We start from the raw sequence: 26,379 nt of genomic DNA on the forward strand, positions 1-26,379 counted from the left end.
CGATGTGTCCCTTCACATCGATGCTTCCCTGCCTCTCTCTTCCTCTCTCTCCCTCCCACTCTGTCTGTACAAAGGATGGAAAAATGTCCTCGGATGAGGATAAAAAAAAAAAGAAGTTTATGATTAAGGTTCCTAATGTACATAAAAGCTGTCTACTGATTATTGGAATATTGACCATTAAAATAACTCTTTGAAGTTTGAAACATAAAAATAAGAGCAAAAGAAAGGAAGTGCCTTAGTAAGAAAAAAAAAAAAAAATGGAAGCACGTAGTAAACTTCTAAATTGCAATATACCAAAAGGAGAAATGCATAAGAAGTGCCAGGAGAAAATGTATAAAAAGAAAAGAAAATTCTGGATAAATTCATAAGTGATAGACTTATAAGGACTTTTAAGAGAACAGCCAGCCCGTATGGCTCAGGGGTTGAGCGGGGTCCCATTGTGGATTCCCGGTCAGGGCACATACCCGGATGTGGGCTTGGTCCCCCGGGGTGGAGGTGGTGCAGGAAGCAGCAGATGGATGTTTCTCTCTCACGTCGATGTTTCTATCTCTCTCTCCTTTCCTCTCTCTCTAAAAACTCAATAAAACATATTTTTTAAAAAACAGAGAAACTGGTATATCTGAAACTAAAGACTGAGTTCGATGAACTGAGACTAAAGACTGAATTCAATGAACCATAGGACTGACACAGTACAATAATTCCTATATTCTTTCTTTTTTTCTTTATTGATTTTTACAGAGAGAGAAAAGGAGAAAGAGAGAGATAAAAACACAGTGAAAAAGCACACTGACTGGCTGTCTCCTACAAGCTCCTCTTTGGGGATCGGACCCACAACCTAAGCACATGTCCTGAATGGAAATCAAACCAGCAACCTCTTGGTGCTTGGGTGATGCTCAACCACTGAGCCATACCAGCTGGGCCCTATGTTCTTTTATTCTAACAATTCTATATAAACCTCAAAAGAGGCACATTACTCTTTATTAATTTGTAAGTGGTCCTTTATGCACCATGATTGCACTCTCCTCTTTTGGTTATGGTAGTATTTAAACATTAAACACAGAATACTGTGATTTGTACGTCTGATCTTGTGATCAGTTACAGACTGAAACAGTATGCTGCCATTATAGGGAAAGCCAAATGTAACACTTTTCCAAAAGCAATCTGGGGGAAAAAAAAATTTGAGCCCATGAGAGCACAAAACTAATGGTTAACGAGACATTTGACCTAGATAGTTACCATAGTAATGCAATAAAAGTTAAAATTGACCAAACTGGACTTTGTGCTCAATGTATTCAATGACCTTTCAGGATTCTGTGTTAATGTTAAAAGTTTCTTAATTCAAAAAAATACAGAAAATTGGGGTGCTAAGGCAGGACTCAGAATGTCATTGTAAAAATAGACTCTTATCAGAACATCACCTCTAATCCACAAAAGAATCTGCCAAGAGATTTCAATAACAAGAGGCATATTGTAGACATTTCTGTCCATCAACAAACTTAACAAATTGATTAAAATGCCGAAGGGACAAATGTGAAACCAAATACAGTGCAAGGACGGAAGGGGACTCACGGCAGTCTCTCTCGTCGGTTCCATCTGAGCAGTCTCTGACGTGGTCGCACCTGTATTCAGCTGGGATACACTCACCACTGGAGCATGTCATCTGATGGCTCGAGCATGTTCTCCCAGCTGTGAAGGGGAGAAAAGGTTACTTTATAATTACTACCAAACACAGACCAACCCACTGGCATTTACCAAATATGAATGAGGATATTTGAAAGCAAAGGCAAGTAGAGCGTACGTTGAACATAAAATTCACAGGGTCATGCCCTGGCTGATTTGGCTCAACAGTGAGAGTGTCAGCCTTTGGACAGAAGGGTCACAGGTTCAATTCCTGGTCAAGGGTACATACCTGGGTTTGGGTTCACTCCCTAGCCTGGGTCAGAGCCATGCTAGAGGCAACCAATCACATCAATGTTTCTCTCTCTCTTTCTCCCTCCCTCCCTCTTTCCCTTCCATTCTATCTAAAAATCAATGGGAAAATATCCTTGAGTGAAGATTAAGCAAAATAAATAAATATATAAAAATTAAAATAAATAAAATTCATAAGGTCATAAGGTAATGCTCCCAGCTACCCCAAGGAAGAGAGTTTACAATGCAAAGCAAAGGTATTATTATCAGGATACTATCAAAATGCCCGTAGAATCACACCAACACTCAAACATGTTAGCTTAGACAATCTGGAAGAAAAAACACATGTTTTATCAACATGTGTTGAAAACACTGTATAGATTGAAAACCTATATAATACAGAGAATAAATTAAAAAATAAGAATTTTGCAGTTACAGGTATTAATCAGACATCAGCAAGGTTCCCCTCATTAAATCCTGTTTAAACCAAAAGGAAATGTGCCAGAAGATTAACAGCGGTTATTTCTGTTTGGTAGGCATATGGGTGGTTTTACTGAGTTTTCTTTGTTATATACATTTTCTACACTGAACGTGTGTCAGTTTTATAAAGAGAAAGAAAAAGATTTAAGCTCGTTTCATTTTATCCTATGTTGATTAGGGTAGGTGAAAGCAGGGTATCATATTATCAAATTTGCTTTCACATAAATCCTAGTAAATTGATGCCTCAAGTATCATGTGAAAGCTATTCTGTAAGTCTCAGGAATGATCATGAGATTTTTAAGTTGTCCACATAAAAAAAACACTGGGGGGTGGGGGTAGGGGCACAGAGAATGTGATCTGCTAAGAAATAATATAATCAAATGGGGGGAAAAATCTCCTGAATTTTTAGTTTCCTACATTCCTGTATAGTAAACATACTTAAATTCAGCAAAATTTGGTTTTCAATAAAGGTATATATCTGTTAAGGGACATACCATCAAAATTTATTTTTAAAAAACAAATGAACAATGACAGCTTTAGAGTGAGTACTGACTTAAAAATTCCACACAAAGATTACCATGTCATAAATATGATGTAAAAAATTATTATCCTAAACTGATCATATCTTTGTCTTGTTCCTTCTTTCTATCTAGTAAAATGGTTTCATTATGAAGGTGTCATGTAATTCTCAGCTACAAACAAAAGTTTTCCGGTCAGCCTATTTCTGACACTTGGCAGTATGATTTCATATCTTCTCTCAGTACTTTATATATCTGTTAAATTTTACTTCTATTAATAAAGGTAGAATAGATCAAATTTTCTAGAAGTCACTTAAATGTCTGAATTCTGCCCATGAGAGAGACACAATTTCATGTGAATAAAAAAACTTAAAAAGCTTAATACTTCCTGAGTGGTAGTATTTATTAAACTCCCATATAATTTACTTCAGTATATATTGCCAATTTCCACACAAAATTAAAGAGCTTTCTTTTTTCCTGAGAAAACAAGTGATGGGTGGTCTTAAACAAAATGTGAAAAAATAAATAAATCAAGTGCCAATATAATTTTAATTATCTTGGCTGCCTTCTTAAACTCAAGCCCATATCATTCTGTATTTTGTGCTTAAGATTTCAAAGCGTTTACAAGGGAGCAATTAAAAGTTCATTCAAATGTACAGAAATGACAGATTAAAATTATATAGTTCCATCAACCAGTCTAATGCTGGGATTCACTTATTCATCATTACATAAACATCTACTGAGTGTCTATTATATTCCACAAAGGGCACCACCAATGGGAACATGAAGATGATTAAGTCACAATCCCTACCTTCAAGGACCTCACAGTTTTCTGGGGGAGACTTTAAGAAATAATTCCAGCCTGGCCGATATGGCTCAGTTGTTGAGCATTGACCCATGCACCAAGAGGTCGCCGGTTCGATTCCTGGTGAGGACACATGCCCAGGTTGTGGGCCCAATCCCCAGTGGGGGGCATGCAGGAGGCGGCCAATCAATGTTCTCTCTCATCAATGTTTCTATCTCTTTCTCCCTCTCCCTTCCTCTCTCTCCAACATCAATAAAGAAAAAAAAGGAAAAGAAATAATTCCAGCCCTGGCCAGGCAGCTCAGTTGGTTAGAGTGTCCATCGCCCCTGATATGTCAAGTCTGCAAGTTTGATCCTCGGTCAGTGCACATACAAGAGTCAACCAGTAAATAAATGGAACAACAAATCTCTCTCTCTCAAATCAATAAATGAAATTTAAAAAATATTTAAACAATAAATAACTAGAAAACAATGATGAAAGCGGGTTATAGGCACACAAAGAATTATGAAAGCATCAGGAAGGGGTGCCTAACTCACTCTGGGAGGGGCTGTGGACAGGGAAGGAGAAGCAGCAGTTAGCTAGGCCAAAAGGAAGGGAGGACCATCAAGAAATGAGCGTTCAGGCAGCATGCACAGAGGCAAAAGACCAGGACTCTGCGTGGTATGCCCAAGGGAAATACAGGCACTGCTATGGCCCCAAATGGATTTCAAGGCAGGAATGCCAAGTGACAGACATGGAAAAATAAGTCCAGGCCACTATAAACCTGTGGAGTTGGAGCTTTCTCCTTGAGGTGATGCGAGAGCTACCAAGGGTTTTAGTTCGGTGTTTCCAACATCGGTGCCGGCGAGAACCTGAGGAAGCACAGGGCTGGAGGCAGAGAGCCAGTCCAGAGGCTGCTGCAGTCACCCAGATAAAAGATATTGGCAGTGATGGCATAAATGAGAAATAGATAAACTTTACAGATCTTTATAAAGCAAATTACACAAGAATGATTAAATGTGGACAAGGAAATAACTTGGAAGAATAACTTCCAAGTTTCTAGCTTGGGTGCCTAGGGGATTGTGACATCCTCTTCATGTTAACTAATTACATGCTTAATGTCCCCTACAACCATCTTTCTTTTTTATCTAATAAAATGTTTTTATTATGAAGCACGTTTCATAAAATTCTAGATTAAGAAGGAAAGCAGCCTCAGTCTCCCTATTTCTGATAGTTTGAGACCAATTTGATGTTTTCTAGTAGTACCTTATAGAGTGTTAGTTTTAGCTCTATAATAAAGGTAATACATTTATATCAGCAAATATATAAAGAAAAATCAGAAGAGAAGATGAATTCTAGTTGGGACACCTTAAGGTATGTTGGAGACGTCCAACAGTCAGTTGAATATACAAGATTAAAGTCTGAGCAAGAAACCTGAGTTCTAAGCACAGGCTTGGGTATCATCATCCCGTAGAGGATTACTGAAATCATGAGAATAGCTGAAACCGTCCTGGGAGAGCACATAGCATGAGAAGAGCTGCTAAAGACAGACTCTGGCAGCAGCTGTACTCAAGGGCTAAGTAGAAAAGAAAAACAAGTAGAATGATCAAAGCAGTTAAGAAAAGAGCCAGGACAGTAGAATATGATGGCAGCCAAGGTGTAGTGTCAAGAAGGAGGGGGTGCCCTGGCCGGTTTGGCTCAGCGGTTAGAGCGTCGGCCTGCGGTCTGGAGAGACCCGGGTTCAGTTCCCGCTAAGGGCATGTACCTCGGTTGCAGTTTGTCCCCGGCATGGGTTGGGTCGTGCGGGTGGCGGCCCCTCGATGTGTCCCTTTCACGTCGATGTTTCTCTCTCTCTCTTCCTCCCACTCTGTCTGAACAAAAAATGGAAAGGTGTCCTTGGGTGAGGATCAAAAAAAAAAAAGGAGGGGGTGATCACCAGAGTCAGGTGCAACAGAAAAGTCCTCCTAGTGTGATAAATAAGGAAGGAAAAGTGCCCTCTCTAATTGACTGTCAGGAGTTCTCTAGTGAGCATAATGTTGGCATAGTCTGTCCATAGTTAAAGGATGTCCATTACTGACTTTTCTATCATCAAAAAATGCAAGAGCCCTGGCAGGTTTTTCTCAGTGGTTAGAGCATTGGTCTGCAGACCAGAGTTGTGGGTTCGATTCTGGCCAAGGACTTGTACCTCAGTTGTGGTTCATCCCCGACTCTGGTTGGAGTTGTGCAGGAGGCAACCATTCCATGTGACTCTCTCACATTAATGTTTCTCTCTCTCCCTCCTACTCTATCAGAAGATAAATGAAAAAAATGTCCTTGGATGAGGATTAATAATAATAATAATAATTTTTTAATGCAAGAATTACCTTATGAAATCCATACTCATTTAAAATGAAATGTAACTTGGCTTGTAAGTTACTGCTATAAAGTTACCTCCAATCTTTTTCCCCAAGCAGTTGACCTTAGTAGTTCCCATTCCCTCTGTAAAGTATTTTTATTAGCAAGAGGTCACCCACCACGCATTATATAACAATCTACAGCCCTGTTTTCTTCCAACTCTGTTTATCTCATAAAATGTTTGTGGGTAGCAAGGGAAAATGGAACCAAAATGGCATGCATAGCTAGCCAAAAGATAAATAACTAACCATACATTCATTCAGTTTCCATTTATCAAGAACCTACTATCTGCCAGACAGAATGCCAGACCTTAGGGATGAGGCTGAATAAAACATAGTCACTGTTCCCCAGAGATTCACAATCTAGGCCTATCCTGTTTCCACCAAGTACCTGCTACCTGCAGGTCATTCCATCTTTACCCTAGGACCTTTGAGAAGCTGGCTACAAAATATAATAGCCCAGACAGAGTTCCTAGAAATAAGGATTTCTTCCTGTTCCATACTATGCCTGGTATTTTTCCTTCCTTTCTTAGGTACTTCTGAACTACTACCTCATCTCCCTGTTTCTGGTCCCCTGCTGCCCCTCCACCTCAAATCCTGATACCTAGCTGCACATGATCTGGATATGCCTCTGTTTGGCCTTCCTCAGGACTGCCATCTGTCACCACCAACAACCTTCACAGCCTTACATAGTTTGCTGGTTTCCCCTTAACCACTTTGTCCCAAAGATCAGCATCCCTTTGTGACTGGCAGACCCATGACCAACATGGACAAGCCCTACATGGACAAGCCCTAAGAGGCTGTTTAATGATCCAGTCTTCCTTTTAGGTTTAAACCAAAGCCAAATTCATGGGTATTTTGAGAATTTCCTGGAAAGATCCTTGCATATAGTGGTCTGACTGAAAAGAGTTCACACTCAGTGCTGGACTCAGAAGTCCTAGGCTAACTTTCTATCTTTTCTAAATGCATCCAGGACCTACTGAAGGCCATGGAATCGCCAATGCTAGCCATTTAGTGACTAAACAAGTTCTCGCATGAAGTAGCCATCAAAAACATCTGTTTCTTCCTTGATATTTGAGGACAAAGATTGTGAAAAAGTCAACATGACCTTAGCTGACATGTTATAACTGGCACAGAGGGATGATGCATTTCCATGATTTGTGAGATGTGCATCTCATGAAGCAGAATGTGGTGCGGCTGAAAGGTGAATGCCGCACAGTAATCAGAACTGGACTCTTCCAGAGGACAACTGGGGACAAGAGCCTGAGGTGGGGGAGAATGTCAATGTTCTCTCTTCAAGGTGTTGCAGGTTGAATAAGGGGGACATAAACTTTGGGACTTGCCACTTCTATGTAATCACAGAAAGCCTATAGGATAAAGATGGCAGAGGAAAAAAGTGGGAGAAAAGTCAATAATGTTCTTCATCTGAGAATCAATCAATCCTGGAACAACCCTACATTTAGGCTTCTTCTTCTATGAGACAATAAATTCCCTTTTTGCTTAATGTTTTTTGAGCTGTGTTTTTCATTCTTTGTAGGGAAAAACATCCCCATTGATATGAGAATCATTTTAAATTATACAAATATCCTTAATAAAGCAAAGAAATGATATACATGGTTGACATACTTCTCAAACATTGCCAACACGCCCCAAATTATTTTCAAGCTCACTAAAACTCTTTTTTTCAGTTTGAGCTCCAAAAATTAGAATTTAACAGTTTCTTTCAGGGTTACTGCCCTGAACTCTCTCAACATCCAGAAATGCAGCCGTTGTTAAGCTCTTCTTCATTGCTATTATTCTCTTTGTCATTGTAGCTCATCCTGTGGTATATTTGGTGGCAGTCACTGGAGCAACCGATGACTCCAACAGACTTACCTACTTGCTCCACTCAATTGAAATGACGAGAGTTCAATACTGAGGCACAGGAGGTGGAAGGTTTGAAAGCAGAGTGTGCTGCAGGATCAAAAGGACCCTTCCAAATAAAACCACACAAAAGAATACCCCACCTACAGACACCAATATATGTTTCATTTCTCTTTTGAGTGTAACATGATCTAAATTAAAGACTGAGAACCTATCTAGCCACTTCCAAATCGCAGGGGTATATTTGTAATTCTTCAGCACATTCATGCTTTTTAGTATCATCCACCTGAGGGAAAATGCAGGTATAGGCTCCATTATTGCGTAAGGCTCCACTCAGCATTTACAAAGACTCATGCCGTTGTGTTCTGTATTTGTAACAGGTTAGGTTTTGGGTGTTCAAGGACCAAAACAAGATTCACTGTAAACACTTACGGCAATGCTGATGTTCATCTGAGCCATCCTCACAGTCCTGCTCATTGTCGCACACCCAGGAGTTGGGGATGCATAGCTCCTTACTCTGACACAGGAAATAGCCTGGCCCGCAAGAAGAGGGAGCTAAAACAAACCAAAAGAGGCCTCATTATGTCAAACAACCACCCTATTATACCAACAAGCAATGCTTATTTCAAGAGAATGTGTATCAATTCCTGCCGAAGATATTTGACAGCAAATAGTAACCCTATACTAGAGTGTGTGGACTCCAATCAGAGTTCACTATAAGTAATCTCAGCAATAGCATCACAGCAAATTGATAAGCCAAATATAAATATAAAAGTACCATATAATGTCTGTTGTTGTCACTAGTGTCATTGGTATTGTTGTTGTTATCATTGTTATAGGACACTAAAATATAATAACCTCTGAAGACTTGTTGGTATAACTGTTCATTTATTCCTTTATCCCAGAATACATTGTTCTTGTCTTTTTGCTCCTAGTGTTTAAGGTAAAATGAACTCAGTAAGCCCAGAGAGGGCAGATAGCATACGATCATGTTTCTACAAGTAGAACTACTCTCTTACTCACAGTGTGGTTCAGACGAGCAGCATCAGTGGAACCTGGGAGTTTTTAGAGATACCGAATCTCAGGTCCCGTCTCAATCAGGTGGAATCCAAATCTAGACTTTCAAGCTTCCCAGGTGACCCATTTGTGCATGAACGATTGAGAAGCACTGTTTAGCACCTGCTCGCCACCCTTCCTCCCATTTTCAAATGCATTGTCATCTAAACATTACAACAAAGTTTGACTGTTCTGTTGTGCCATAATATGGCCCACAATTCAAATCAAAATTACTTTTTCACCTTCTTTCCTGGTTTTGAGATGATAACCCTTGCTTGTTCATCTATCAGAATGAATGAAATTGCAGAAGCGTGATTGATACCCGCAGCAAGGTGGGAAAGCAATGCATGTTAAGGGTTAGATCGGTGCACCAGCTGGGAGACCTTAATAAATAACTTCACTTCTCTAAGCCTCAGTTTCCTAATCTGAAACTTACCTCAGAATATTGTTGAGAGAATCAAATGAAGAAATATATGTGAAAGTGATTTCATAATTAATTTTGGGGTTCACAATATGATCATGTTTTTAAATAAAAAAATTTAAAACATAAAATCAAACTAGCCTCTTCTGTGATCTCTTTATGGTAAGTCACATAAGTTATACTACATCTTTTATGTTAAAACAAACTCCTAGAGTTACAAACCACAGTAGTTCAGATAACATTGTTTTTTGTTTGTTCTTACTGGTGCACAAAATTTCCAGAAAGAATAATCGAAAATAGTCACCCGCTTCAGAAAACCACTCCCAAATTTGTTTAAATATCAAGGTCACGTGATAAAGGGTAAAACAGAAACTGATGCGAATTGAATCTCTTCCTCAAAGGGGAGTGAAACAATTATTAATACCATCAGTTCTCTAGTCAGCCACACAGATCTCAGCAGACTTTCACCAGCTCCTGAATCTATCACTAAAGACATAACCCTTTTGTTACAGACGAAATCACCATGAAGCGCTCGTGTTACTCAAAACAGAGCTTAACCTGGCCACTGCCCACTTACGGCAGCCGACTTCATCAGAGTCATCCAGGCAGTCTTTGGTCCCGTCACACCTCCAGGATGCAGCAATACAACGCCCGTCATCACAGCGAAAGTGCTCACTGTCACACTCTGCAATCCCACAAACAGGAAACCAGTTAAAAAACAAACAAAAAACCCCACTATGCCACACAGATATTCCACAGAAGAAATACAGATTTTTAATTAAAAAAAAAATGATTCACTAATTGGTAGTCAAAGGAATGTATGTTATCTTATAAAATTAGGAAACCATTTTTATCAAGATTATATTCTCTGTTTCGGAGTCTGCAGGAAGGTCATTTTTATACGCAGCTGATTAGAGTGTATCTTGATGAAACCAATCTGGAAAGCAGTTTGACAGCATGTATCCTGCTTTTTTAAAGTGCTTATTCTGTAACTTAGTACTGTTACTTCTAGGTATTTTTTCTAAGAAACTAGAGATTTTTTATCACTTTATTATTTATAATAAAGGAAATTGAAAACCTCCTAGATATCCAATGATAGGAAAACAATTAAGTTTTCTTATCTCTATATATTGATATACTATTAGGGACTCATTCAAATGGCTATAAAAGACTGTTAAATTACTAGGAGAAATATTTATAATATAATGTAACAAAGACAAGGATGCAAAAGTTTGCCTGTAACAGAGTCACATCTGGGGGTGGAGGAGCATAAGAAAGACCAGACTGTTAACAGTGGTTATCTCTGATTGATAACATCATGAGTAACTTTTCATTTGCTTGACTGTGCTGTCTTCAGTTCCCTGCCCTATATTTTTCTTAAAGTGCCTTCTTACCTCTATATCATATAGAGCAATTTATGGTCCCTCATTCTTAGATTCAGGCCAATATTTAAGCTTTTGGTTTTTTTAAATGAATTTGTAAGATGCCAGGTCTGTAATCTGATTTCTGCAAACAAATATTTATTTTTTAAAGCAAAAAAATATATATATATATTTCTGCAGCCAACCAGAGTGCACAAACTTGGCACCAGAAGTTGCCACATTTCCAAGTGACAGTGATCATCCCATGGTGATACTAGAAAGAGAATAAAACTTAAGCAAATTAATTTCATTTAACCAATATATCCTGCGATTTCCCAGGGTGTCCCCAGGGGACTAATTTGGCAGTTGGAAATCCTCTGACTTTCCCCCAAATATCTGACCAGTAATCTCCTCGTGCATTATGTGCCAAGTAGAAAGTTTTTTTAAGAGAGCAGCCAACACCAGCCCAACTTGGAGAAGACTCAAAATTATTCTTTTACAAACCCAAGGTGGGAGAGAAGTTATTTGGGGTTTGGAAGAATAATTGTACTTTCCCCATGTACTTAAGCAATCATGTTTAATTGCCCATTTCAATTTTTGGCTAATTAACCCAAAATTAGGTAAATATATAGGTCGATTACCTACTCCTAAAATAAATAAACAATGTGCTATCCTGACTTGTGTAAATGCAGGCATATCAACAGCATGACATAAACATAGTTAAGTGATCTATTCCTAGGGGATATAGGCTACTTTGTTCATGGAATGTTCAAATCTGATTGTCTGTTAGTGACATCCTGATTTATAATGTATGCTGCAAATGGTCAGAAACTTCCCTTGGCTAAATGGTGGTACTGAGTGGTACAGGAATACGTACACGCAAATACCTTCTATAGACTAATGCACGATGGTGGTTGGTGGTGCAGGTCTGGGGTTGGTGGTGCAGGTCTCTTATCAACTACCTTTAAAACACAACAACCTCCCTTGCAAAAATGCCCCTAAGGAATGTACAAATTCACTCTGGAATCCCAGAACTTCTCACTGGATTTTATTCTACAAAGCAATATTTCCATGGGAGATTAGGGGCTTTGGAGGTTTAGCTATTAACACAACATATATTAAATCACTTTTATCAATTAGGTCTATTGTTAGTAATCCAACATATTACATTTGAAAGTTCAGTGCATTTGTCTCCCTTAGTATCTAATAAATTCTGGTTGAAAAATTATAACAATCTAAAGGTCAGTCCACTTACAAAGAGCTTAATACCGGTATGGGAAAAGGAAAGCATAAACTTAGAAACTAAGTATACAGAAGAAAATTCAGAACACTATATTGCCTGTCTTGAAAACACATATATTTAGAGCTATCTCATTTTTTTTCACAAACAAATTCAAGTTTATTTTTAGAAATGTTAAGTATGCCTGGATAATCAGATAGCTTTTGCTATGTGAAAAATCATCCCAAGGATTTAATGGCTTAAAGCAGCAAACATTGATTTAGCTCCTGATTCTGCTACTTAGCAGTGGTATTTCTTAAGCAATTTTCCTTACAAGTCAAATTCTGAGGTTTGTTGTTTTAACTAAAATACAAACTTAAACACATCATGAAAAAAGACACAAAATAGACACCCCAAAATTATTTTTTAACACACTTCAAAGCCAGTTATTTAAAATCAATCACATAAAATGTAACCCGATAGGAGAAATTTTACAATTAAGTGACTTTATAATTACTGCCTTTTCCATTTGATCTCCCAAATAGTTATCTAAAGTAATATATCAAACCTAATTTACTCAATTTATCAAAATATCCAGGATAATTCATTTGTCAAATTTACTTTTTACATATTAACTTCCATGCCTTTTATAACCCCCCAAAGATTATTGTTTAGAAACATCTATCCAGAAAAAACAAACAAACTAATACTCTATCATTGCTAGGTGACCTCTTAGCTATCAAACAAAATGCTCCACTAGTATCAGAAGCTTGTCATTCATCCTATTATAAAGGGAATATGTACTGTTTAAAAAAAAAAAAAAAAGACTGCTGGAGACACAAACAACAGCATGGTGATTACCAGAGGGAAAGGGGGTGGGGGAGGTGGAAAGGGGTAAATGGGGAGAAATGGCGATAGAAGAAGACATGACTTTGGGTATTGAACACACAATAAAACATATAGATGATGTAGTATAGAACTGTAGACTTGAAACCTATGTACTTTTATTAGCCAATGTCAGCCCAATAAAGTCAATAAACATTTTTTTAAACTGCTAGTGAATAGATCTACATCTGCTCTGATAACATTTGCAGGTGCTCCTGATTTCAAGTATGCACTTTATTTTCTGAGTGTTTTATTTTAAATAAGTAGCCTTTATTCACAACCCCTCTAAAAGTTACTAGATATCATTTACGCTTTATTGTTCAATAACTGGAAGTCCAAAAAAAAAAAAAAATGGGAGTGGGGGTGAATTTCATACACTGGAGCCAAGCAGAATTTATGGGACGGGAAAATCTAAATAGAGCAAAATTTAAAACATTTTCAACAAATGGTCTGTAAACACCCATATTCAACCAATTCAGTTTTAACCAAAAGGTAGTTTTGCAAACAATAACTTTACAATATTTTTCCTCTAATAAAAACCAAGGAAGAAAACAACATAACGCATGCTGAAATCAAACACTTTTGTTAAGAATCAGGCAGCTATTGATGAGGGACCATTAGAACCAAATGGACACCCTACATCCCCAGCACTAGCCTTCCCCAAGAGTAGAATTAGATGTTGCAAAAATGAAAATAAACAGATACGCACGTGGTACCTAAATGGCATGCACTGTTCTAAGCACTTTGCCAACTTTAAGTTATTTAATCCTCATAAAAACCCTGTAAAGCCCTGGCCAGTTTGGCTCAACGGTTAGAGCATCGGCCCTCAGACCGGAGAGTCCTGGGTTCAGTTCCCGCTGGGGGCACGTACCTCGGTTGCAGTTTGTCCCCAGCCTAGTTGGGGTTGTGTGGGTGGCAATCAGTCAATGAGTCTCTCTTACATCGATGTTTCTCTCTCTCTTTCCCCCCCTCTCCTTCCTGCTCTATGTGAAGATAAATGCAAAAAATGTCCTCGGGTGAGGATAAAAAAGAAAAAAACCCTATAAGATAGATACATTATTATGAACATTTTACAAACAAAGAAATTGAGGTATGGAGCAGTTCAGTAACTTGCCCAAGATCAAATAAAAAATATGTGTAGCCCTGGAGGGTTTTGCTCAGTGGCTAGAGTATCGGCTGAAGACCAAAGAGTCTCAGGTTCATTTCAGTCAAGGGATGTACCTCAGTTGCAGTTCAGTTCCTGGCCCCAGTCGGTCATGTGGAAGGCAACCAATCGATGTGTCTCTCTCACATCAATGCTTCTCTTCCCTTCTCTCTCTCTCTCTCTCTCTCTCTCTCTCTCTCTCTCTTCCCCTCTCCCTCCTACTCTATCTGAAGATAGATGGAAAAATATCCTCAGGTGAGGATTAAAAAAAAAAAATGTGCAAAGGATTTGGACCTGACAGTTGTGGTTTCAGCACCTGTGTTATATTGACCACTGCTCTATGTTCGTTCTCTCTCTCTCTCTCTCTCTCTCTCCCACACACAATCTACCAAATTCAAGAATAAATGTAAAATTCTGACTTTTTTACAAAGTTGCTATCGACATTAATTGAATCATTAATTGGGTTGGTGTGGAATCCAAAACATATGCTCATATAATTCAGTTGGAGACTAGTCATCTACCTGGCAGCAAACATTGTGTGTAAGAACTTTTAGGCTTAGGAAAATTTGCAACAATCAAAAACGATGCAGGGAAATAAAAAATTTTAAAAAGAGTATCTCTTCCCCAAAAATTATATTAGACGTAAGGATAAACTTATTTTCCGAAACTTGTAGAGCCCCAAGCTGGAGATAAAACAAAAGTGAGCCTTTCTTTATAAATAGCCATATACCAGGCTTTCTGGTCTAAGTGTTGGACTAAGAATGTGTTAAGATAAGATGTTAGAGTAACAGGTAGTGCCCAGAGGAGGAAAGTCATTTGTTTTGCAGAATGGGGAACCACACTGGACTGAGAACACCACCTCTGTATCTTTTACAGCCTCTAGTTCTGGGCGTACATGAAATAGTCAATGCACCGTAGGTAATAAAGATTCCTCTTTGTAAAATTCAGTTTCTTGGGATGATTGTATATCAGAGATAAATAAAAGCATCAAGACAAATAATGAGACTTTCTATTGGAATTTACTATTTTAAAACTACCCCCTCCCAAATTAAATCTGGAATAATTTAAAATACAAGGAATATCCAGAAGTTAAAAAAAAGAAAAGAAAAGAAAAATATTGAATCACATTAATAATGCTTTATTTTACCCTTTCCTTATAATTTTCATTTCTGGCTCATTAATTATTTTCTTAGAAGAGAAGGGCAAGTCAATCAAGAGACCATTGTTGAAAGTTAACAGAGTAAGGTCATTTCTATGGCAAGTCCTATTTTCCTGATGGATCCTCTAAACACGTGCTGGTCCTTCCAGACACTTGGTCTACCTGAGGAAGTGCATGTGCTCTTTTTAAACACATGTAAAACTACATGACATTTTCATAGTCTTACTTCATTGAACTCAAAGAGAAAAATAAACCCAGCTGGTGTAGCTCAGTGGATTGAGCGTTGTCCCATGGCTGAGAGATCCTGGTTCGATTCCTGGTCAGGGAACATGCCTGGGTTACGGGCTCAATCTCCAGTAGGGGGCGTGCCAGAGGCAACCGATTGATGTTTCTCTCTCACATCTATGTTTCTATTTTTCTCTCCCCTCCTCTCTCTAATAAAAATCAATAAAAACATATTTTTAAAAAGAGGGAGAAATGCCCTGCTAGTGTGGCTCAGTGGTTGAGCGTCGACCCATGTACCAAGAGATTGCCAGTTCGATTCCCGGTCAGGGCACGTGCCCAGGTTGTGGGCCAAATCTCCAGTGGGGGGCATGCAGGAGGCAGCCAATCGATGTTCTCTCTCATCGAGGCTTCTATCTCTCTCTTTCTTCCTCTCTCTCTAAAATCAATAAAGAAAACAAATTTTTTAAAAGAGAGAGAGAGAAATAAGTGTAAGAAGCAATTCTTTAATTCATCCATAATTTTACCTCATTTTTTGGTACTTTATTTTTATTCCCTTGATATTGATAGACATACTTCTGATGTTCATAAGTTGAGTGATGGTTCACTATCATTCTCACACCTCATGCACACTAGCGAGGCCAGTCCTCTTTCGAAGATTGAGCTGCTTGTTTATTTCCAAAAGTTGACACTGCAGCCATGACAGCTGAGGGTAACAAATGGTGTGGAAGACCCTGCTCTGCCTAATGTCAATGGATGGAACCGTCAAGGATTCAGCTGATGGAACTGAAACAAGACATGCTGAGCAACCAACTACCAGTCTCCTTCTGTGCAGTATTTTGCTGTCTGGTTTTATAACAGAGCTCTAAACAGGTGGCCAGAATTTCTTTTTTTCTTTTACTTAGTTTATTTACAAACCACTGAGTTGACTGCTTTTCCAAATTATTGTTTCAGAGCCCTGATATTTTGATAGAGCAAACACTAGCAAGAGGACATTTCAAAAAGCCCAAGACTTAGAAGCAAAACCCACAAAGCCAGTTGATGAGTGATCATATACACACATCATTTAAGGGCAATTAAAAAAATTAAAAGGACCAAAAGAATATGATGTCAGATTCAAAAAGCCACAAAAAAAATGTATATCTACTATGTGCAAAACATTGTTCTAGGGTTTGTGGAAGAAATAAAGAAAGCTAAGCTATATGGTCCTTTTTCATAGACTTTCCAAGTTTATTTATATACATTATAAATTAAATAGCCATGCAACAAAATAGCTGCTACTTATTGAGCACTTGCTACATGTCAGGCTTTATACACATCCATAGATATTTTATTAAGTTAGATTTGTATTTATTTAATAGAAGGGGAATTAAAACTCAGGGACATTACTAAACTTCCCCCAAGATAATAGAGGCAGGAAATGTCAGAATCTGATTCGGACCCAGGGCCTGTGTGATTCCAGAGTCTATGCTCTTTTCCATCCCACTTCCCAAACAACAAATCACACCTTTCAGTTACCCAGGATTTGCTACGTGCCAGAAGTATTTGAAGTGTTTTCTACAGGCTAGCTTGCTTGTCCTCACACAGCCTGTGAGGTACATTGATAGCCCCATCTCAGAGATGAGGAAACTGAGGCTTGACTACATCTCACAGCTGGTAGACAGTTGATAAGGAATTCACAACTAGGCAGTCTGACTCCACAGCTGTGCCAAAGGACAGCAGGTACTTCAGCTCCACAGAGCAGCAGAGACAAGAACCAACTGGTCTCGGAGAAAAAAGTTACCATCGCAGGCTGGAGCGGTCAGAGGAGCCTTCGCGAAGGAGTGCCGCGCTGCACGGGGTAGGCCCAGACGACTTGAGAGAAGCCTCGCAAGGATGAAGGCCTAACGAGCAGGCCTCCATGGACCGGGGCAAAGAACCTCTTGAAAGCGGTAGACAACAAGGCTGGGAGATGGAAAATAAGGGGTCTTGACTACCAAGCAAAAGAATGACGTGATCACATGAATGGAGAGTGAGAAAACAGAGATCACTAGGGCCAGTAACTCTGTTAAAACTATAGCTCGCTCTGGGCAGATGCAAGCCTGGACTAGGATGCAGACTTGGCCCATGCAAAGGGTTTGGGGCTCCGCTTCATTCCCCAGACCTTGCCCAGAGCATGAGCTCAGTGAGCAGGTTGGCGGGCAGCACACGGACAGGCAGCTGGCAGAGGTGGTTTCACCTTGCAGCCCCTCCGGCTGCCCCAGGCCTGATTCAAAGCTGCCCCACGTGCACGGCAAATGGCCAGCAGGGTCCACAGGTGCCACCAGAATTATCCTGGTGTCCTTTCCTCACTGTTCTTTCCAAGTCGAATGTGTCCGAGCATCTGCCCTACATAATTCAGTCAGCCCTCAAAATAGTCAGCTGATCTCAACAATTGCTTAAATAATTGCTTCATTTTAAAGTGTCTTTTCAGCCCTGGCCAGTTTGGCTCAGCAGTTAGAGCGTCGGCCTGCGGTCCTGAGAGACCCGGGTTCGGTTCCCGCTAAGGGCACGTACCTCGGTTGCAGTTTGTCCCCGGCCCTGGTTGGTCGTGCGGGTGGCAGCCACTCGATGTGTCCCTTTCACGTCGATGTTTCTCTCTCCCTCTCTCTGTTCCTCTCTCTCCCTCCCACTCTACCTGAGCAAAAAATGGAAAAGTGTCCTCAGGTGAGGATAAAAAATAAATAAATAAAAATAAATAAATAAAGTGTCTTTTCAGTGGTCAAAAACCAACAGAATAACGTGATGCACTATCAAAGTAGCCCCTCAATTCCAAACAGTGAGAAATTCAGTTTCCACTTTTCTAATCGAGCTACTCATCTCCATTTTCATCTGGACACTGCTACCTGCCTTCTCCTCTTCCGCAGTCTCTTCCATCTCACTTATTTCTCACTGAGCACCTCCTACTCTTACAGCCAGGGTCACGCAACACTGCAGAGCATGATATGTGAAACCTCACTTCTCAGGGTTCTTGAGAGGACGTGATTGGCATTTAGGGTGAACAGTTATTCAACTGCCCTGGGCAAAGCAAGATGTATAGTGTCTCTTGCCCCCACGCATGGAATGCAAGTAGTGCCCACGCCCTAGTCACTGTGACGACAAGTAACACCCTGTACACGTCCAAGCACCCCTAGGGAGTGGCAGTACCATCCCCACTTGAGAACAACTTAGAACCTCTAAGCAGCTTGGACATTCAGAGCTCAAAACATCTTAACCCACATGAAAGAAATCATCTAAGAAAACCCCTATAATAAATTCTTCCCTTCTAAAGATAATAAAATTTCTTAAACAGCAACCCCACTCCCTCCCACCCATCAATACGAGGACCTGGGATTGGGCAATATCAGGCTGCAGCTGCTAGTACCAGCAACTTGAAATGAACTCCCCTGGGAGTGTGATAAAGAATCTAAGTTCCAGGGAGGCCTGTTTCACCCTGGAATGCTCCACAGTCTGGCCACAGGCTTCCCCACTGGGGAGGGGGCGTGTGGGGAGTCACACCAGAAAAAAAAAAGTCAAAAATCTAAAACGCTCAAGCAGTTCTTTATTAATGTAAAGGATCCTTGCTATGAAAAACAGTCCTAAACACACCTGCTTTATGGTGCTAACTTCTCACATCTGTATAATAACCAGAATGAAAAATTATTTCTTCAAAGTTCCTCTCCCCTCCCTGCCACATACACCCACAAAATACACACACACACACACACACACACACACACACACACACATTGACAATCATGTAAGTGCCAAAAACATTCAAAAGAATCTCTAAGGTTTTACCAAAAATGCTCAGCAAGAAAAACTTCCTGCCAGCAAATACCCAAACACTGAAATGTATTAGACTTTTTGGTTCTTCCCCAATAATTCACGCAGAGCTCTCTCTATCAGCTAAGTCTGCTGAGACTCCTACAGGTGAACTCCTCCTCCACATGGAAGAAAACTAAGACCAGCGTCCCCACTCCCCTCAAGGGTCTAACTGGTTATTTACTTCTTCAGTGGCCAAAGAGCTACACTTATGTAGGATGTTGAAAGAACACTATCCAAACAGAAGAAAATTTAAGAGCATCCACCTGCTCAGTAAATAAGGACCCAATGAATCAGACTACTTAAGAGTAAAATGTCCTTCAGCACTTCATGATTTAACACACCTGTACAAGAACTATAAATCGCCCCCATTTAAAGAGCTTATTTCCAGCCCCAATTGCCCAAACTATTCTTCTATGGATTCCTCACCAGCAATATAAATAATTGGAAAATGGTTAAATGAAATCAAACACTAAGAAAAAAACAAGAGAACCATTTGTACGAAATAAGCAACTATACACATCTCCAGGCAGGTAGCTTTCTTTCTTAAGGTTTAGAAATGATGCGACAGATCCACTGTTAACCCAAACATATCATTCATTTATAGACAGCATTAAACCAGGGCTTTTCTCATTAATTAGACCCAAGTGTTGACCACAAATCAAATTAGTACCTGTATGTTAAAGCTGCCAGCATCACTACTATTTGGGGGCATCTTAACAAGCAGACTAAGATCCACTTATCAAATGAACAATGGCTTGATACTGGACATTACAATCGGAGCAAAAGGAGAAGAGAATTACTCCCAACTGGTGGATTTGGCGATTCTCTAGTCATAGGCTAAATGACCTGCAACTAATTCTTGACTGAATCATACAAACACCTTGCCATGTTCCTTCTCTCTTACTCCAGGTTATTTCATTCTTGACTATGACAATAGTTACACCACACTTTCAAGATTTGAACAGGGAGAGAAGAAGCAGAGATAGAGAGGAAGAAAGAAAAAAAGAGGGAGGAGAGATGCAAAGGTTGATTGACTTTCAATGTCCAGACACTAAATTTAATGAGACCGAGCTTCTTGCACCCTAACCTCAATTTGGTACAGAATGGTACCTTATTCTTCATTAGCGATGGCCCAAACCCAGATTGGACCAGTATGTACTTGCTAAGTGGATTTACAGGTCACAAATATCTTGCTAGGAATTAACCTCTCATTTTGAATGTGTACATTTTTGGAAAGTAAACATCAGGTATTTTTACATATATTATATATAACATGTAATATTATATTATATATTATGTTACATGTTATATATTATACTACACATTGTATATAATTATATATTGTATAAATATTATATAATTATATATATATATACACATATATAAATAATGTACTTTGAAGCAACCGATGCTTCCACATTGGCAAGCATGTGTGATGATAACCCTGATCAGAAATGCTGATGCTCATGAACTAGGACTCGTTACCTCGTTATTTACACAAACACTGACCTTTATCAATAGTTATTTGCTAGCAGACGAGTTGAGGTGCTCACATATGCATGAGTCAACTTGGAATATTTAGCTATGAGCTTTTATGGTCTCTGCCAACAAAAAACGTTCCTAAACTCTTAAGAAATATTGTGCAGCAAAAATGTGAAAATATTTTCACCAATAAGTTTAAAAGCCTGTTCTTGGGTAATAAGTACTGATAATTAGTCATCTGGTAAACTGAAGTCAACATTTTTAATAAAAATGTATCGTCATTATCTTTTTAAAGAGCTGGTTTTGCTGATGTTTTACAAAGTGTTTTTGTATTTTTTTCTAGTAAAAAGTTATATCTCAGAAAGGATTTTATAAGCAGAAACTCCAAATTTTCCTACCACGACATGATATATGAAATATATAGAATAGAAGAAGCAGATGTGATTAAATGACCAAAAGAAGAGTGATAATAAGGTGGCTTATTTATGTGTTCAGGTCATTCTCTGCTAACTCAATAAAGAATGGGACTGCTCCCCACTCCCATATTATACAAAACATTACATTTATATCCAGCATTACTATAAAGTGGAGAGAACTCTGCATGCTGGCTCCCCACAAAAAAAAAAAAAAAAAAAAAAAAAAAGACTACAAGAGAACATCTGATTCTACAAATCCAAATGTTTAATTTTTATTATAAGCAATTTGCTAACATAATGATGATTTTAGTTTCCCTCTACAGAGTCAAAAGTAAAGCTGATTTTGTTAACTAAGGAATCTATAAAACAGGACCTATTATATTTGCAAAGGCTTTTATGGTAGAATGACACTAAATTTCTTGTGTCTCCTCTACTACATTGATTTGAACAGAATGAGCCAAAAAGAACTTCAGAATGTGCCTCGCTGGCAGGTTATCTGTCACACCAGGCGTCTTTTGCCCCGGTTTGTTCTGTCTGGGCTCCAACAACATTTATAGTATCCAAATCACTTCCAGACTCTATAAATGTCATCACTTCATGTTACAATGTGATTGTGATGGCTTGAAACAACTCAGTAGTTTGTTGACACAGAATAAACAACATTATATAGTCATCAACAGATATCTATGTAATGAAATGGTGTTTGGGCTTCTGACTATATATAATGAATTTATAATGTCCCAATATGAAGGGCAGCTTAAATACAATGATGAATTAATCTGCAATGATTATCAGAAGCAAGAAGGAAAAAGGTAGAGTACATTTCCTAAGATACTGCCTAATCTGTATTTTAAGTAATGACAGTAAAAACATACTGTCAGCCCAGCCGGTGTTGCTCAGTGGAATGAGCATTGTCCCATGGACTGAGAGGTCCTGGTCCAATTCCTGGTCAGGGCACATGCCGGGGTAGGGTGCATGCAGGAGGCAGCCAATGGATGCTTCCCTCTCACGTCGATGTTTCTATCTCTCTCTCTCCCTTCCTTTCTCTCTAAAGATAAAATAAAATAAAATAAAATAAATAAAATAAAATAATAAAATAAAATAGTTTTCAGTGGCTGTCTCAATTTTGGAAATAGATAGTCCTGAATTAGACAATGAATAAGTGAGTGGGTCATAAGGTATTATAATAATTAAATAAAACCTTGATTCAATTCAGTAAAAAATTCAGACTGTTTGATAAGAGCTAAAATAAAATACTAATGGAAAAAATACTAGATTAAGGGCCAAGAGGCACATCAGTCTCAGCCCCTGCGATAGCACTGACTGTCCCCAAATCAATCTCCACTCTAAGTTCCATGAGGGCAGGAAATGTGTCTCTTATTCCCATTGACTCTTCACCCAGCAAATATTTGTTGCTTAGGTGACTTAGCTTGGTGAATTTGAATTCACACTCTCTGATATTCCATTTCCTAACCTGCAAAACTTCTGACCTGCAAAATCGGGTTTCAGCAAGGATTAAAGAGGTCCCTGTAAGTCATCCAGCACAATGCCTGAATTGAGCAGGCCTTCCGTAATGGGCAGTTCCCTCCTGGCCACCCCACCCCTCATCAGCTCTAACATTCTGACAGTATAGAAAATAAAATACTCAAAGATCACCTGGCCAGTGTGATTGAGCATCCACCCATAGACTGTGAGGTCCCCGTTCTATTCTCTGTCGGGGCACATGCGTGGGTTTCAGGCTCCATAACCAGTAGGGAACATGCAGGAGGCAGCCCATTGATGTTTCTCTCTCACATCAATGTTTTTATCTCTCTCTCCCTTCCTTTCTCTCTAAAAAGATAAAAAAAAATATTAAAAAAAAATACTCAAGGACCAATGCTTTCATCAAAGAAGACCTGTTTATTCCCCTAATATCTATCTAATCAAGAGAAAATTTCCAAACCTTGCTCATAGGAGCTACCTTGTTCCTAGGAGGCTGAGTATTGAGAACAAGAACTGGTGGTGGTTCTGTTGCCTCCTGCCCATGAAAAAGTATCCATTGGCCCAGACTGGGGTCAAGGGCAAGACTAAAATCAAGATTCATTCTAAGAAACAGAGGTCAAGCTAGAGCCAAAACCAAGCTTGCCATTGGTTTCCTTTATCTTCTTCATGCATTTTTCTATTTTTCTACAATGAGCATTTTCATATTTGTGTCTTTTTTTTTTTTAAGTATGTTTTTATTGCCTGGCTGGTGTGGCTCAGTGCTTGAGCATCAACCCATGCACCAAGAGGTTGCCGGTTCGATTACTAGCCTGGGCACATGCCCAGGTTGTGGGCCAGATCCCCAGTGTGGGGCATGCAGGAGGCGGCCAATTGATGTTTTCTCTCACTGATGTTTCTATCTCTCTCCCCCTCTCCCTTCCTTTCTCTCTAAAATCAATAAAGGGACAATTTAAAAAAAATAAATAAATAAAATAATAATAAAGTATGTTTTTATTGATTATTCTGGAGAGAGAGAGAAATGTCAATGTGAGAGAGAAACATCAATCGACTGCCTCCCGCATGCCCCTTACTGTGGATCAAGCCCTCAACCGGGGCATGTGCCCTGACCAGGAATTGAACTGGGACCTCTCAGTCCATGGGACGATGCTCAATCCACTGAGCCACACCAGCCAGGCTGTCTGTGTCTATTTTAAATCACTCTATCTCAGATGATCCTCTGGAGTTTTTATGTAGAATACTGTAAGTGTATAATTTCAACACCAGAAAGTAATTAAAAATAAATATATAGGCTTTCTCAGAGTAGCCCTTAAATCATGACACTGCACAGTAAACTCGGACATGGTTACCTTTTTATAGTCATAAAAGGACTCCTGTTGACCTCAGCTCATGCCTCAACATACAGCAGAGAATTGGGGACATGAAGAAATTCAGGATTTTAATCGAATGAAACTAAGCTTTAAAAGCTTTCCATTTAGAAAGTTCAGAAATTCTTCAGGTCCTAGGTTTCAAGGAATGAAATTTCAAATGCTCCCTGAAAGTGGTAAGATATTCATTATCCTCCCAAATTTAGTTCTCTAAATTTTCTCATATAGGTAGAAAAATGCTACAAATGCCAACATATTCTTTGACTAGAATAATTTGTGACAATGCTTTTACAATTCATCCAAAGAAAAACTTTATCATTTTAAGTTGTTACCTTCTTTCTGATTGGATGAGAATGGACTTGTGTAAACCTAGACACCCAACCGCTCCAAAAGGAGGAATAAAATATCCCATTGTCATAGCCCCGGTCCTAGTCTCCCTGGTAACAAAACAGAGAGACCAGACCACCCTCCTAACAATTCTCCACCTCACAGAGCAGAGGCTCCAAACTCAGTTCGATCTGACGAACATATGGTGAAGCTTTATCTGTGCGCTCCGAAGGTGGCGGAAAAGGGCCGTCGGGGCACTACTGGGAGAACCAGCCCGCGGCACGCGGCTCTGCGCAGCAAGCCAATGCAGCCATCCCATTTCCTGCCAGAAACTCCGTGAATCCAGGTCTTCTCCAAGGGTTACGTTCACTGTTTACTAAGACCACTCAACACTTCACTAAGTTTTGTGGGTAAAGTTACAAAGGGGGAAAAGCGACTTAAACTTAAAAGGCTCTTCTGATAGTCCAGGAATGAGGCGATTAGGGCCTTATCTACTTAAATGGTCCTACCTCTGCTTCATTTCCCCATCCCTGTCTAAAAATCCTGTGCTGCTCTCTCCCTTGGATCCCCACATTGTGGCTGGAGTTTTCATGGCTCGCAACCAGCCCTGAATCAGACAATGAATCAGACAAAATCTGCTCCCAGGTGAGCTTATTCACAGCAGCGTTTACCTGATTTTAAAACCCTTCCATGGGTATTTGCATTTTCAGCGGAAAATGAAAAGCCCTCAAAGGAATGAATTTTCTAACTGTGGCATGTTAAGCATTCTCTAGTGCCCAAATACCTTCCTCACCAGCTTGTTGGGGCAGATTTTAGGTGGATAGAGTATCTTATCTGAGCTACTGATATCATACCACGTAGGTGGTGGGACGTGTACCTGACCATCTTTGCTGATAGCAGAAACCTCTTCAGCAGCATTTTTCCATACAAGCACAGGCCAGTTGAGGGCTTCCCAGGACAACCTGGAGACATCTCTGGATCAATCTAATTTGTCTTAGATTAATCCAGGCTGAAGAAAAAGGCCCTAAGGAAATATTGCGAAAGCAATGACTTCAAAGGCCTGGAGAAACAAGTAACAAACGAACATGACTTATTGAAACACTGTAGTTTTGTTTCTTTTGTAAATTTAAACTGCTTACTCTACTCTTTATAGCAGAGAACCCCTTCCATGGGAAACACAAGATTCACCAGTTTCACCCAAAGTGTGTGTGTACATGGTGCACTTGAGGAATGCATGTCAAGTCTAGGAGTCTATATTTTCCTTCTTCCATTCAGCCCAGCATGTCTAAAAGCCACCAGCTTTTCCACAGAAGGTTAAGAAACAAAGTCTGAATAACCAGGTGGCTGTATGCTTCATACACTACTCTAAAATTGGGGTGAGGGGAAGGAAGGGGAGGGAGAACCGAAAGACTGCTTGGAAGCCAACTACTTTCCAGAGGTAAGCCCCTGGACTCATACAGCCTGGGTTCACACCCCAGCTCCACCTCTTACCAACACTAAGGCAGGAGTGTTATTTAATTTCCATGCCTCAGTTTTCCATCTAAATTTGGGAATAATAAGGGTTTCTACTCATAAGGTTAATATGAAGACAGAATAAGGACTATGAGCCTGGCACCTAGTAACCATTCAACCAATGTGAGCTCTTGGTATTAGTGTTAGCCAAGTGTTTTCTGATCCTTGAAACTCCATATAGTCTCCCGTTGAATTTTTCAGTTTTTTTCCCGTTTCATACATACAGGGGTGGGCAAAAGTAGGTTTACAGTTGCGCTGTGACATTCCTTTGAGTTAATAAAGCCATTTTAATAATCATAACCTGCAACCCAGCCAGAATGGCTCAGTAGTTGAGCATCGACCCATGCACCAAGATGTCGCCGGTTAGATTCCAGGTCAGCGCACATGCCCAGGTTGTGGGCCAAATCCCCAGTGGGGGGGGGGGGCATGCAGAAGGTAGCCAATCAATATTCTCTCATCGATATTTCTATCTCTCTCTGCCTCTCCCTTCCTCTCTCTCTCAAATCAATAAAGAAAAAAAAATCATAACCTCATGTCTTTTTTCATATGAACAACTAT

The 26,379-nt window shown here is 39.5% G+C and overlaps 1 protein-coding gene across 1 annotated transcript in view; it reads right to left on the reverse strand.

Annotated features, from left to right (window-relative positions):
• Positions 1-26,379, reverse strand: part of LRP2 (LDL receptor related protein 2) — a 202,744-nt gene that overhangs the window by 153,622 nt on the left and 22,743 nt on the right. Inside the window, exons 2-4 of the mRNA XM_036254951.1 lie at positions 10,001-10,108; positions 8,379-8,501; positions 1,570-1,686 (exon numbers count right to left, since the gene is read on the reverse strand). Of these exons, the coding sequence (XP_036110844.1) occupies positions 1,570-1,686; positions 8,379-8,501; positions 10,001-10,108 (348 nt within the window). The remainder of the gene's footprint in view (positions 1-1,569; positions 1,687-8,378; positions 8,502-10,000; positions 10,109-26,379) is intronic.

The sequence above is a fragment of the Molossus molossus genome, unplaced genomic scaffold (assembly GCF_014108415.1).
Source record: "Molossus molossus isolate mMolMol1 unplaced genomic scaffold, mMolMol1.p scaffold_m16_p_11, whole genome shotgun sequence".
Lineage (NCBI taxonomy): Eukaryota > Metazoa > Chordata > Mammalia > Chiroptera > Molossidae > Molossus > Molossus molossus.